Genomic DNA, 11,690 nt, shown 5'->3' with positions numbered 1-11,690 from the left:
GAGTGCTTCAGTCATCACTCTGCTCTCTCATTCATTCTCTCTCTCGTCCTGACAACTTTCCTCCTCACTCTGACTTGAAGAGTGCGAAGAAGGGAACCGGAGCACGTGACAATTTCCGGAGTTCAATTTATTTAATAATTTTCCACTTATTTATTTATCTGCGTTTGCTGGTTCACCCCATCTCTTGGATCCGAACCAATATGAAATGTAAGTGTTTGTGTGAGTGTATTTTAATTCATAATTGCTTCAATTGTTAATTCATTCTTTTTACAACGTTGTTTTATTTGAACTCTATAGGCATGCGCTATATTTAATGTGTGTGTCTGTAACGTTTGTGTGAGTGTTAACACCTATTTTATCATCCTCATCCAGGCTAAATTTAATTATTTATCTATAGCTAGATTAAATGCCAAATAACTGACTTACTTGTGACTTTCCACTCAGTATGGACAACTTTTTTCCTCTATGATCCCTAAACTGTAAAAGTTACACTAGGACAAGGAGCTTAGATGCTCCTGCAGTGTTATTTTGGCTGCGATTCTTGTGGTTCACCTGTAATTATCAAGCATTCATCATTTCAACAGCACTGTGGTTCCTTTTTAATACTTAGTCTACCTTGTATTTGAACTTGAAAGGAAAAGAATGAATGAGCTTACTGTTAGAGAGTTGACTTGGCTGGGTCTATATAATTTATACCACCAACTCACGTACCTATCCAGTTGCAGGTGTGACAATCAGCAGCATTCATTGCGTTGCTTATGGTAAAGGAGTGATGGTGATATTCAGTGTCAAAGCCCTGGCTTTTAATGATTTAATGATTTGCATTCAGCCTGTGAAAACATGACTCTGACACTGAAGCTCTTCAGGATTCCTCTGCCAAGTCTGGAGCTATTGTTTATATTATGGTGCAATATCTTCCCCTAGAGCTGACAGCCGTGGCCTGAGGTCATTATCATTATGGCGAGATGACAGCGCCTCTCCACTAATTGCTTCCGTTTTCTTCTTCCCCCTGCAGTGCTGCTCGACTCCTCCTCATCGCTCCTCTTCTCGCTGCTATTGGCTCAGCTGCCCGTGTTCACGTCTGCCTCTCCAGTACCGCAGCGGCGGCCCAATGACATGGATAAACTGTCCAATCAGACCAGAAATCTAATGAAGCTCACCCAAGAACTGCTGGTAAGTGAAGACGTGGTCATGGTGATGACCAGCCCCTATTGATTGGCACAAAGGCTAATGAGTGGCCTGTCTATCCTATGCTAATTGAATTGATGGTGTGAGGGTGGGAGAGGATGCTGTTCTTCATTGATTTTCCCTCAACTGAACTTTGGTGAAAATGTTAGCTTTAGTTTAGGTAACATCAGACGTGAAAGAGCTTTTACTTTGCTCTGTGCACTGCTGTATACTAGGTTTGCTCAGGATTCAGTTTGACTTAAGCTGCTTTCAGACTGGCTGGAGTCCACATGCACGCTTAGATCAGGGCAGCAAAAGCTTCAGGGGAGATTTGACTGAGTGATCTCACTTTTAATCCACACTAGACTTGGAAGGGAGGGGAGATCTGACTCAGCAACCTCCTGGTCTGCCTGGTCACCTGACTGGTGGCGGTAGCAGGAAGATTGGTGGCCAGGCGGGTGCCAGCCCAATGCATGTGCAGTGACATTAATATCAAGTTTAATGGACTGAAGGAGAATAAACACACATTAGCAGGTGGATAGGGACACAAAACATAAAGTTCTATGATCAGTTTAATATCTCCCATCAAGACAAATTTTGATCTACATATGAACATCGTACCTGCATCCAACTAAAGCTGTCTAAAATGACAGCTAAGTATATCACATGCCTGTTTACATAGAAACATGTTTATGTTCTGCGGCTAGACTGTGGAAGTGAGGATGGAGTTGGAGGAGGTTTTTTCACCTATGAAACGTGAATCACTTGCACCATACTGACAACTCTGGCCCCGAAATCTTATTTTGTTGACAGCCAAGTGGGTAGGAAAATCAGATTTGAGAACATAGCCAAGATTTGGCTCCAGCTGTGATTGTGTATCAACACCGTGTTTTAACAGGTGAAAAGAAAGCGAGATCATATCTCTGGATCTTTGGTTACACATGACTGATCTAGAGTCTATTTTTGCATTATGCAAATCTATAAAGTCTTTTGTTCAGGGGATAAAATTAAAAATAGCCACATACTCTCTCTAGTCTTGACCAGTAGATAGTGTTCAGAAAGTGTGTGTCTGAGTGTGTTCTGTATCTATGTGTGGGTTTGTTGCTTTAAAACAATGTTACAGGCCATTGTGTAGCAGTCATCTAACCTGGGGTCCAGATGTGAACAAACCAACATCATCAAAGGGTTTTGGGGACAGTATTAGACAGTGTTCAGTAACATGGAAGATTTATTTTTAATTTTCTTTCCTTATTGTGTGGAATTCCACTAAAGAGAGGACAAAGTTAGGAAAGATAAATAGAATGGGAATCCATGGAAAGTCCCTGCAAAAAGCAGTGAAACTGATGCTTTAAAGGGAGAGAAATGTGTGTGTGTACACACATATGTCTATATAAGTTTTCCAACACGACTGTGTATGTGTGTGAGTGAGTCTGTGTGTGTTTGTATGCATGCACTATGGGTGCAAACGTGTGCATGCATTTGTGTGTAGGCATTTTTGTGGCTGTGTGTGTGTGTGTGCATTGAGGGTTCTGTAAATAGTCATGGTTGTGTAGGTGCGGTGTTTAGTGTTTTGCTTTCGGTCGCCACAGCAAAGTGACTTGATAAAAATCAAAAAGATTTATCACATTCCACTATTTGCATTCAGGAAGAAAAAGGCTGGATGCTAAGTTCTGTCGGGTGAGGTCATGATCTACGATGGAGAGAGCTAGAAAAGGAGGATAAGAGGGAGAATTAAAGGCTGAGAAAGATGGGAGCAAAAACCACAAGAGATGAAGAGATCAGAGAGCCAACTAGATGACAAGCCAGCGGTGTATGTGTGTGCATGCATGCACATGTGCACGTGATGTTGCATGTGCTTGTGCACCTGGTATGAGACAGAGAGAGGGAGAGGAGAGGGGGAGAGAGAAGTGAGGGTAGGGAAGCTGGGGACTGAAGGGGACAAAAGCAACAGAGACAAAACATTGGACCACAAACATAAGTGAGTTCTTACGAAAGGCTGATGGAGAGACATGAGAGACAATGCGGCACATTCATCACCAAAAACATCAACACAAACAACTGGAGGCAAACAGTAGAGCAAGGAAAACACTGCATAACAGGTTAAGGAAGCACAAAATCTGTTTACACAAAACATTTCTCAGCACTCATCAGCCTAATGTTGTTATGTTCCTCTAGTGATTGGAAATGACGCAAGCCATCAGTCATCTCCATTCATCCCCATTCATTACTGAATCAGGCGTACGTCTTTAATGCTAAATTGTACTACCGATGAGCACAGCTGCCTTTGTAAAGTAGAACTCCATAAATCTGCAGTCAGGTAGTTTACCCCCCTCTGGTGGCCATGATGAGCACTACATCTGCTGTCTGGACAAAGTTTACAACACAACTCTAGCTGGGCAGCAGCACTGCGTCATTCCATCTTTTTATAGCTGTGACCCTGGAGTTTCCCTACAGTCCTGTGTTGTCTGTCCCACTAGGAGCTTTCTTAGTCACTGCATATGTTGTTATCCTCGCTCCCTGTAGAAAACATCCTGTGGGTTCAGGTCATTTGCTCTTATTGTTGACATTTGGGGTGGCTGAATGTGGGTGAACTCACACTGACCCGATCAACCACACTCCCCTCAGTGAGAGCTACTGTCTCTAAGCACAGAAAACAGTCATCAAATCGAGGTGCTGGACTAATACTTTCCTCGTGTTGCCGTGACTTGTCTCAGGATGAGTAAAATTGCGCCGATGCAAATTACTAACGGGCCACTCTGTGTCTTGTTTTCTCTTTCAGAGGGAGCATGCATTTGACCCAGATGTGGAGCCCCACAGGTTCAGGTCTCTGCCAGAAATGAGCAACAGATCAGCCAATGATCTCAACAATCTTGAGGTAATGCTCTGATAATGTATTTGTGTGTGACTGTGTGTGTGTGTGCATGCTTGTGAAGGGAGAGGGGCTGGACTGTTTCTATCCACAGAGTTACATCTTGCCACACCCATGCTAAGTCTCTAAAGTATGTGTGTGTTGTTTCCAGCTGAAGCCCACACTCTCTCAGCTGCATGCTGACCTGAAGCTGTATGAGCACCACTTTGAGTGGCTGAACAAGGTTTCAAAGAAGCACCAACACCCTGCATTGCCCAAGCTGGTAGAGATGATCAGAGAAATGAAATCTCTCATCAACCTACTGCACCGTCAGGTAAAGAGCTTCCCCTTTTTATTCTCAGTTGTCTTCAGTGTTTGTATTTATATTATTCCATGGAAGTTTTAGCAGGAAATCATGTCAGTTCTCCACCACTTTTTCTAATCTGTTCCGTCTTCAACCTGCAGATGCTGAGAGTTGAAGCACCGAGGCTGACTCCGGCGACCCCCTCCCTCCCGCCTCACCTCCCCTATCAGTTTGATGTCCTGCAGTCAAGTCATGAGCTACTTCAACACTTCAGGCTCTTCTGTGAATGGGCATACAGAGCATTTATCAGCCTCAAGCCCAAAGTCCCTGCAGTACAATGATGATACAAGCACATTCATTCTTTTCCTTTCTACTACTTGGCTGCAGAGCCAGTGAGGGTACACGGAGTCCCGCCTCAGCCAAAGGGGAATTAGGACCATGTCAGTTTGCACTGTAGTCAATAGCATCCATTAAGAGGCCCCAATGTCAACCAATGACACGTGTGTTGAAGAATGTGTCTTTCCATCAGAGTCAATAAGGATGTACTATACTGCAGCCAGTTACATCAAGGTCATCAAGATTCCTGTTAAAGCAAACTGCCAGTTTAACTATGATGATCATGTCATGATTCCCCAGTTTCTCTCCTAAAGGCCTTGTTCATGACTATGTTATTTATGTATTTATTTATTTATTGACTGTTAGTAATTTATTTAATTTTATTTATTTGAAGTTGTAATGTGTCACTCTCATTTTTATTTCTGTATTAACGTGAATTTATTTTCCCACATCTCTGTAATCTTTCTTTTTGTCTTGTGTCTCACTGATCCTCAAGAAAAACACAGTAGCACTTCCTGAACTTATATATAGCTCTGATAATGACTTTTGTTTAAACTAACTTAATCTACTTTGCATTTGTGTATGGCTTCATAATTCTTCCAGTAGATGTAGCATGCATTTGGGACAGCCAAGGTTTTTCACTATCTCTCACTTACAGTGCCCTTAAAGTAAACATTTTAGAAGATGTTAATGTTATCTTCTAACCATGTTAAATGTGCCATGTCTTAACATATCAATTGATGGCCTATAAAATTTATTGCATTTATCTGAAAATGTCAAGATGGTAGTCAGGAGAAGTGAATACTTTCTTTTGTACCACAAGCCGAGTTTCTATTTTCAATGCCTGTTTCTTGCATTCTGCATGAGGAGGCATATTTAACGTTGTGGTAAAGTTGTATGAATGTGCCCTGTTGCTGAGCACTGATGGACCTGATTAGATTCTTTGCACAAACTTGTTAGGATTAGCCTCTTGGATGAGTGAGAAGGCTGATTTTAAACTTGTGCTTTGGGGTAGAAAAGTTTTTTTTTTTTTTTAGTTAAACACCCAAAGCCTTAAAATACTATGTATTGTGACACTATGTTCTGTACAGGTGTACATAAACATAAGAATGTAAATTGTTGCATACAGTGCTTTTGTGTATTATGTTGTTTTCTACAATATAATGTAGATTACTTTACCAATTTTATCACTATCTTTTCTGTTCATTCCTATTCTAGTATTTGTTACAGTATTGACTATTTATTTAAGTAACTTGGTGGAACTATTTATTTTGTGCTACAGTGGAGCAAGTCTCCAAATGTTTTGTACTTTTATACAGTTTTTATTCTTATTTACTATAATTATACCATCATGTTTAAATTATTGTTGTAACATCAAGATGCCTCTTCCACACACTGATTGGCCTCAATGTGAAATATGTGCCTTGGTGAAATAAATACTAAAGAATGTGCACAATGGATCTGAGTAACTTTGATACCCGTGGTCCAGCTGACCTGCCATAAAAACTGTGCCAGATGGGTGTTTGGGCAGACACACACATATACTACATTACCCAGAAGTCTGTGCGCTAGAGTCATAACAGCTCGAACAAATATCCCTTGTAAAGAAAGCTGCATAAATTATTTTTGAAGATCTTGGAGTGTAGACACATCACTGATACGCGTTTCCGTTAAATAAAATCAATTAATAAAAGTTAGAAATATTTTAAAGTGAGGTTTAGGAACGTCAATCTGTCTGTTGCCGCTCTCGACCAATGGTAGTCGCTCATGTATCGGAGCAAACAGCCAATCGCCGTCGCTGTTCTTAGAAGGCGGCATCGGGCGGAGAACTGCTGTTAGTATGTGCTGTGTTTATTGTTAAGGTTGTGTGGATTAGCACTGCGGTACCCAGTTCCTTTTCACAATATCAACAATATAGCTTTAAGATGAGTTAAAGATGCTCGGTGAGTACAGCTTCAGTCCATGCACATCCTTATCGAGCAGTTTAACGACGCTCGTCCGCATTGACGAGAGCTAGTTCGCTTTAAATGAAGGCCAGTGGCTGATTTTGTTGATACAGTAAAAACTGATATTTTCTGTGTATGTTGTGTGTCGGCCTTTCACGGCTGACCGCTTACGTTAGGATACACTTATAAAGCAGCTTAATCTGTAACTTAGCTGTAGCCTCTGTGTGTGTATTGGTAGTAAGCACCGCACTGCGGGGACGGACAGAAGCGGACTGACGGCCAGAGGAAAGACAGGGGAGGGGGGGGACGAGCTTCATAGACTGGAGGGAGGGAGGGAGAGGGTGTAATTTAAAGGGGACATTCTCCCCAGGAGTTACCAAGTTATAATACTGTATTTATTTCCATTTCACTCTGTCAGACCTGTCCTGAGCTGTCTACCTGGGATGACAACAGGTGTTTCCAGTTTGTTTCCATTTCTGAAAGTCACAGAAGAAAATATGAACGAAGGAAAGGTGAAAGGAAAAATCATGATACTGCACCAAAACTGATCCACGCCTGCTGCCAAGGAATACCCTCATCTGCTACCAGCTTGCTCTGGTAATGGCTAACTCAGTGGCCTTGGTGGTCCAAGCAGAACTCTTACCACCTCAGTCCACGTCCTCCCTCTCTCCTTTCCCATCCCTTCTCGGTTCAGGAGAGGATGGTGAGGACGATAGGGAAAGAGGGGAGCTGGTGGATGGAGACAAGGCAGTAGTAGAGGGTGGAGAAGAGGTGGTCCTGGACATGGTGACGTCGTCTGTGTCAGGCCCGGCCCAGCAGCCCGAGCAGTCGGACCATCCCTTCCAGTGTATGGACTGCGGGAAGAGCTTCAGGTGGTCGTCCAGGCTGACCCACCACCAGCGGAGCCACAACAATGAGAGACCATACCGCTGCAACATCTGCCCCAAGGCCTTCAAGGGCTCCTCTGCTCTGCTTTACCACCAACGGTACCCATGATGAAATCCTCTTCACTGTTATTATCATTATAACACGGTTGCAATTGTGTTGTGAAGCGGTTTATATATATAAAGGTGTATTGTGACTGTACCTTCATTAGCCAGAGATCAGAATACTTTAAAAGAGAAATATCTGGAGCAAAGACGGGACCAACCTCTGCCTCACTTCAATCTGTCCAAATTGAGATTAACTGGAAACCCAAAGTAGTGAGGACAATGTAAAATCCATAATAAATAAATGGCTTACTGAGAAGTATTCTAATATATTTCTATACTCATCCACTGACCTGTCACTACTGTAATGACATATGTATATGATGAATTCTGCCATCTTTCTGAATAGTTATTTTTCTTTTGCAGGTCTCACTCAGGGGAGAAGCCTTACAAATGTCAGGACTGTGGCAAAGCCTTCAAACGCTCCTCTCTGCTCCAGGTGAGATGTCAGACAGTCATTTTATGAACAAAGGTTGTGTCTGGGAAATCCTGTCACAGAAAGAGTTCACATCTCTGTCTCTACTGATCTCCAGGTCCATCAGAGTGTCCACACTGGAGTGCGTACCTTCTTGTGCCCCTATTGCCCCCTGACGTTTAAATGGAGTTCTCATTACCAGTATCACCTCCGCCAGCATACTGGAGAGTGTCCATACCCCTGTGACACCTGCCCCAAGGCCTTCAAAAACTCAAGCAGTCTGAGGCGACACAAGAATGTCCACCTTGGTCTCAAGCCTTACACCTGCTCAGTGTGTAACAAATCCTTCACTCAGTCCACCAACCTGAGGCAGCACATGAGGATACATACAGGCGAGAGGCCCTACATCTGCAGTGAGTGTGGACGAAGCTTCACGCATTCATCAAACCTGGCCCTGCACAAGAACTCACACTCCAATCTCAACGCAGGAGGGAAGGAGGGAAAGAGGGGAGAGGACGCAAGGAAGGGAAATGAGGTAGTGGAGGTGGTGGTAGGGGCCGAGGAAGTGACATCGTCCATGTTGACGGAAATGGTGGGATTTGTGAGTCAGGAAGGAACTGATGGAGTCGGGGTGGGGATGGAAGAAGTGTTCCTGTCAACCACCTCGTCCAGCCAGAGTCAGAGCCTTCTCCCCCAGCTCACCCTCACGTCCTCCGGGGGGGACGTGTGTACATCTAGGGCCATCGGGACGGAGGTTCACCTGAGCACAGACACCGGGGCCAGTGTGCTGCTCTACAGCTGTGGCAGCTGCAGCCACACCTTTGGCACGCGTACAGAGCTAGAGGAGCACCAGTCCATCCACATGGCTCCAGAGGAACACGGGGCCAATACGGAGGCAGGGCCTGGGGCAGGGATGGAGGTTGGGGATGGGCTGGTGGGAGCCGGGCATCTGCTGGCTGATTTTGAGGAGGTGGTGGAGACGACCACAGTGGCAGAAAACGGACACACGACAGAGGTGCTCCTTGGACTGACGGAGGGAGCCGATGGCAGCAATACAGTAAGTGATTGGATCAAATGGATAAATGTGAGAAGACAAGAATAAACCCGTCTACATTAGAGTATCAAGATAGGGAATCAGGTCATGGGGTGTGTAGCCTGGTTCAAGACGTCTGAACCACTCACATCTCAGATTTGTTCAGCAGTTCAAATGGTGTGCTCATTAACAGCTGTCTCTGTCTACCAATCAGAGATTAGAAAGTAGGATTGGAATGGGAACTACCTAGCTACATTCATGAAATATACAGACAGGAAAATGGTGACAAGTGTGGATGAGAGAAATATGTGGATTTACAGATCAACATATTTCTTTTCTTATATATTTTTGGGGGCTTTTATTGCCTTTAATCGATAGAGACAGCTGAAAATAGACAGGGAAGGTAGGAGAGAAAGAGAGGGGATAACACAGCAAAGGGCCACAGGTCAGAGTCAAACCACGGCTCAACCTTGGTATGTGGGGCTCCAGCTCTACTGGGTGAGCTACCGGAGCGCCCCTAAATGTATTTCTGTGATCAATATGACAAACTAGCTAACTACTAGTTAACTAGCGACTGCTACAAACAGTGGCCTCTGTGTCAACTGAAAATGATGTTAGTGTGACATGCTACTTATTGGTTTAAGTAAAACAAAATGTGTTTTGTAAACAATGTCAAGATAAACTGACAAAGTGAGACAAATTGGCAATATGGTCTGAATATTAGACTAAGTTGCGCAGTATGTATTTGTGATGTGGAATGGAACAGAATGACATTACTGTTGAAGGTCAAGCCAAACGTCTGACTCATCCGTTTATATAATATAGTTTTATTTGATTTAAAAAAAAATTTACAAAAAATTACCGACCCTATAAAGTGCTGGAGTTCACTCTGTTTTGTTGATATGCATTACTTCCTTTGGTTTCTTCTCAGAATGTGGGCACCACCCAGGCCCAGTTTGACCTGCTGCAGAGCTTCACTGAGGTGACTCAGAGCTCTGAGACCGTTCAGCCAGAGGCCAGAACCGCATGGGCAGGGCTGTCATGTGGCTACTGCAATAAGACCTTCAAGACCAGTGGAGGCCTCAATAGACATGTTTCACTGGTGAGTTTGCTCTCCTACGAACATATTACCGCAATGTACTGTATATCAAGCACTGGATTATATATATTGCATTTTGATTTATCTTTCTTTAAAAAATTTTTTTTAAAATTGCCTCCTTTGTTCCCCTTTTGTTTGTCCAGATGCACTCTCTATCATCACAGTCCCGCTCCCAGTTCAGCTGCTCCGCCTGTGACCGCTCCTTCCCCCTTCTCTCCTCACTCCTCACCCACCAACACTCCCACACCCCTGAGCAACGTCTCCTGGCCGAGGCAGAGGCTGAGATAGTGTGCCCTCCCTCCCTCTCCCTGTCTCTCCCCCTTCCCTCTTCTCCCAGCCAGGCTGACAAGCAGCAGGGAGGCCAGAGGGAAATCCATGTCGACATCATTGCCGTCGGTGAGGAGCAAGAGGAGCAGCCGACCAAACCAACCAAAGCCCCCAAAAAGACAGGAGCCAGCAAGAGCACTGCTGCTGGAGGTAAAGACATAACACAACAGAGGTTAAATTTGATTTGGACATGGAGACGGTGGAGACAATGGTTGACTGTACAATAGGAAGTACGTGCCAAGGAATCTGCTCATGTGTTACGGTATGAAATGCTCTACGCCTGCACTGGCAATGCTCTTAGTGCAATGTTAGCCATGTTGTATCCAATATATCAGCTTTATAATACATTCACAGCAACCAGGGGACTATTTCTTTCAAAATAATTGAACACTTAAGAGTTTTTACTTTACTGTGATAATTACTACAATGGTTGCTAGACAACCAACATTTATTCAGATTTTACTGTATTATTTGTCATTTTTAATTTCCATTTTTGCACACTTTCATACAGAGAGGCCATACCGCTGTTCAGAGTGTGGAAAAGCCTTCAAAGGTTCATCAGGGCTAAAGTATCACATGAGGGATCACACTGGGGAAAGGCCCTACCGCTGCACTGAATGTGGGAAGAGCTTCAAGAGGTCGTCACTGCTTTCAATCCATCAGAGGGTAAGGCTAAGTCTTCTGTTGAAAGAAATATACAGAGTTAAGTTTCCAAATGAGAGATCCATCATTTGGGAGCTAAATCTTTTATCATTTATATCACCGCAGAACTTTTCTCTAGTTAACGGGAATTTCCTCCGCATGGTTCGGTTCACACCCTGTGAATCCAGTCTACAACAGAGGAATCCAAAAAACGATAAAAAATTCCCTTCAATGCAATAACACACTCTTTAGTTGCAACTTTCTTGTGAATAAGTGGCTGTTATCGCACAACACTCCACTTGAAACAGCTGTTACTTTAGATTGCATCGTTCACACATTTTGTTGTTTCCTGGTTGCCATTCTTGGGCTTTATTTAGAAAAAACATTCAATGGGAACAGTGGATTTCATTGCACTCTTTAAGTTTTACTTACTACAATAAACACTATAAAAACAGTATTTATATACGTAATAACAACTACAAACTGTCTAGCTGATTTTTTTATATATACTGTAAATATGATTAAAAAAATAATGCCAAAAAGTGTGAATTTAAAGATGTTGCCTCCCCCCCCCCCCCCCCCCC

The 11,690-nt window shown here is 43.4% G+C and overlaps 2 protein-coding genes across 2 annotated transcripts in view; both read left to right on the top strand.

Annotated features, from left to right (window-relative positions):
* The first annotated feature begins 200 nt into the window (after window positions 1-200).
* Window positions 201-6,066, top strand: il11a (interleukin 11a). The gene is made up of 5 exons (XM_035672712.1): window positions 201-207; window positions 1,016-1,173; window positions 3,947-4,042; window positions 4,188-4,349; window positions 4,481-6,066. The coding sequence occupies exons 1-5, from the start codon at window positions 201-203 to the stop codon at window positions 4,658-4,660; spliced, it is 603 nt and encodes a 200-aa protein (XP_035528605.1). The 3' UTR covers window positions 4,661-6,066.
* Window positions 6,067-6,458: 392 nt separating this feature from the next.
* Window positions 6,459-11,690, top strand: part of znf628 (zinc finger protein 628) — an 8,157-nt gene continuing 2,925 nt past the window's right edge. Inside the window, exons 1-7 of the mRNA XM_035672571.1 lie at window positions 6,459-6,598; window positions 7,020-7,587; window positions 7,957-8,029; window positions 8,124-9,062; window positions 9,970-10,140; window positions 10,281-10,614; window positions 10,976-11,131. Of these exons, the coding sequence (XP_035528464.1) occupies window positions 7,202-7,587; window positions 7,957-8,029; window positions 8,124-9,062; window positions 9,970-10,140; window positions 10,281-10,614; window positions 10,976-11,131 (2,059 nt within the window). The 5' untranslated portion in view covers window positions 6,459-6,598; window positions 7,020-7,201. The remainder of the gene's footprint in view (window positions 6,599-7,019; window positions 7,588-7,956; window positions 8,030-8,123; window positions 9,063-9,969; window positions 10,141-10,280; window positions 10,615-10,975; window positions 11,132-11,690) is intronic.

Source organism: Morone saxatilis, unplaced genomic scaffold, assembly GCF_004916995.1.
Source record: "Morone saxatilis isolate NCDOM2014 unplaced genomic scaffold, NCSU_SB_2.0 Contig24, whole genome shotgun sequence".
In the NCBI taxonomy this organism is placed as follows: Eukaryota; Metazoa; Chordata; class Actinopteri; family Moronidae; genus Morone; species Morone saxatilis.
This window is presented reverse-complemented; position numbering and strand designations above follow the sequence as displayed.

Bases quoted from the DNA above. Each gene is read 5' to 3' on its own strand.
- il11a (XM_035672712.1), top strand. The intron at 1,174-3,946 runs GTAAGTGAAGAC...TTTCTCTTTCAG, and splicing joins AGCTCACCCAAGAACTGCTG to AGGGAGCATGCATTTGACCC. The intron at 4,350-4,480 runs GTAAAGAGCTTC...TTCAACCTGCAG, and splicing joins TCAACCTACTGCACCGTCAG to ATGCTGAGAGTTGAAGCACC.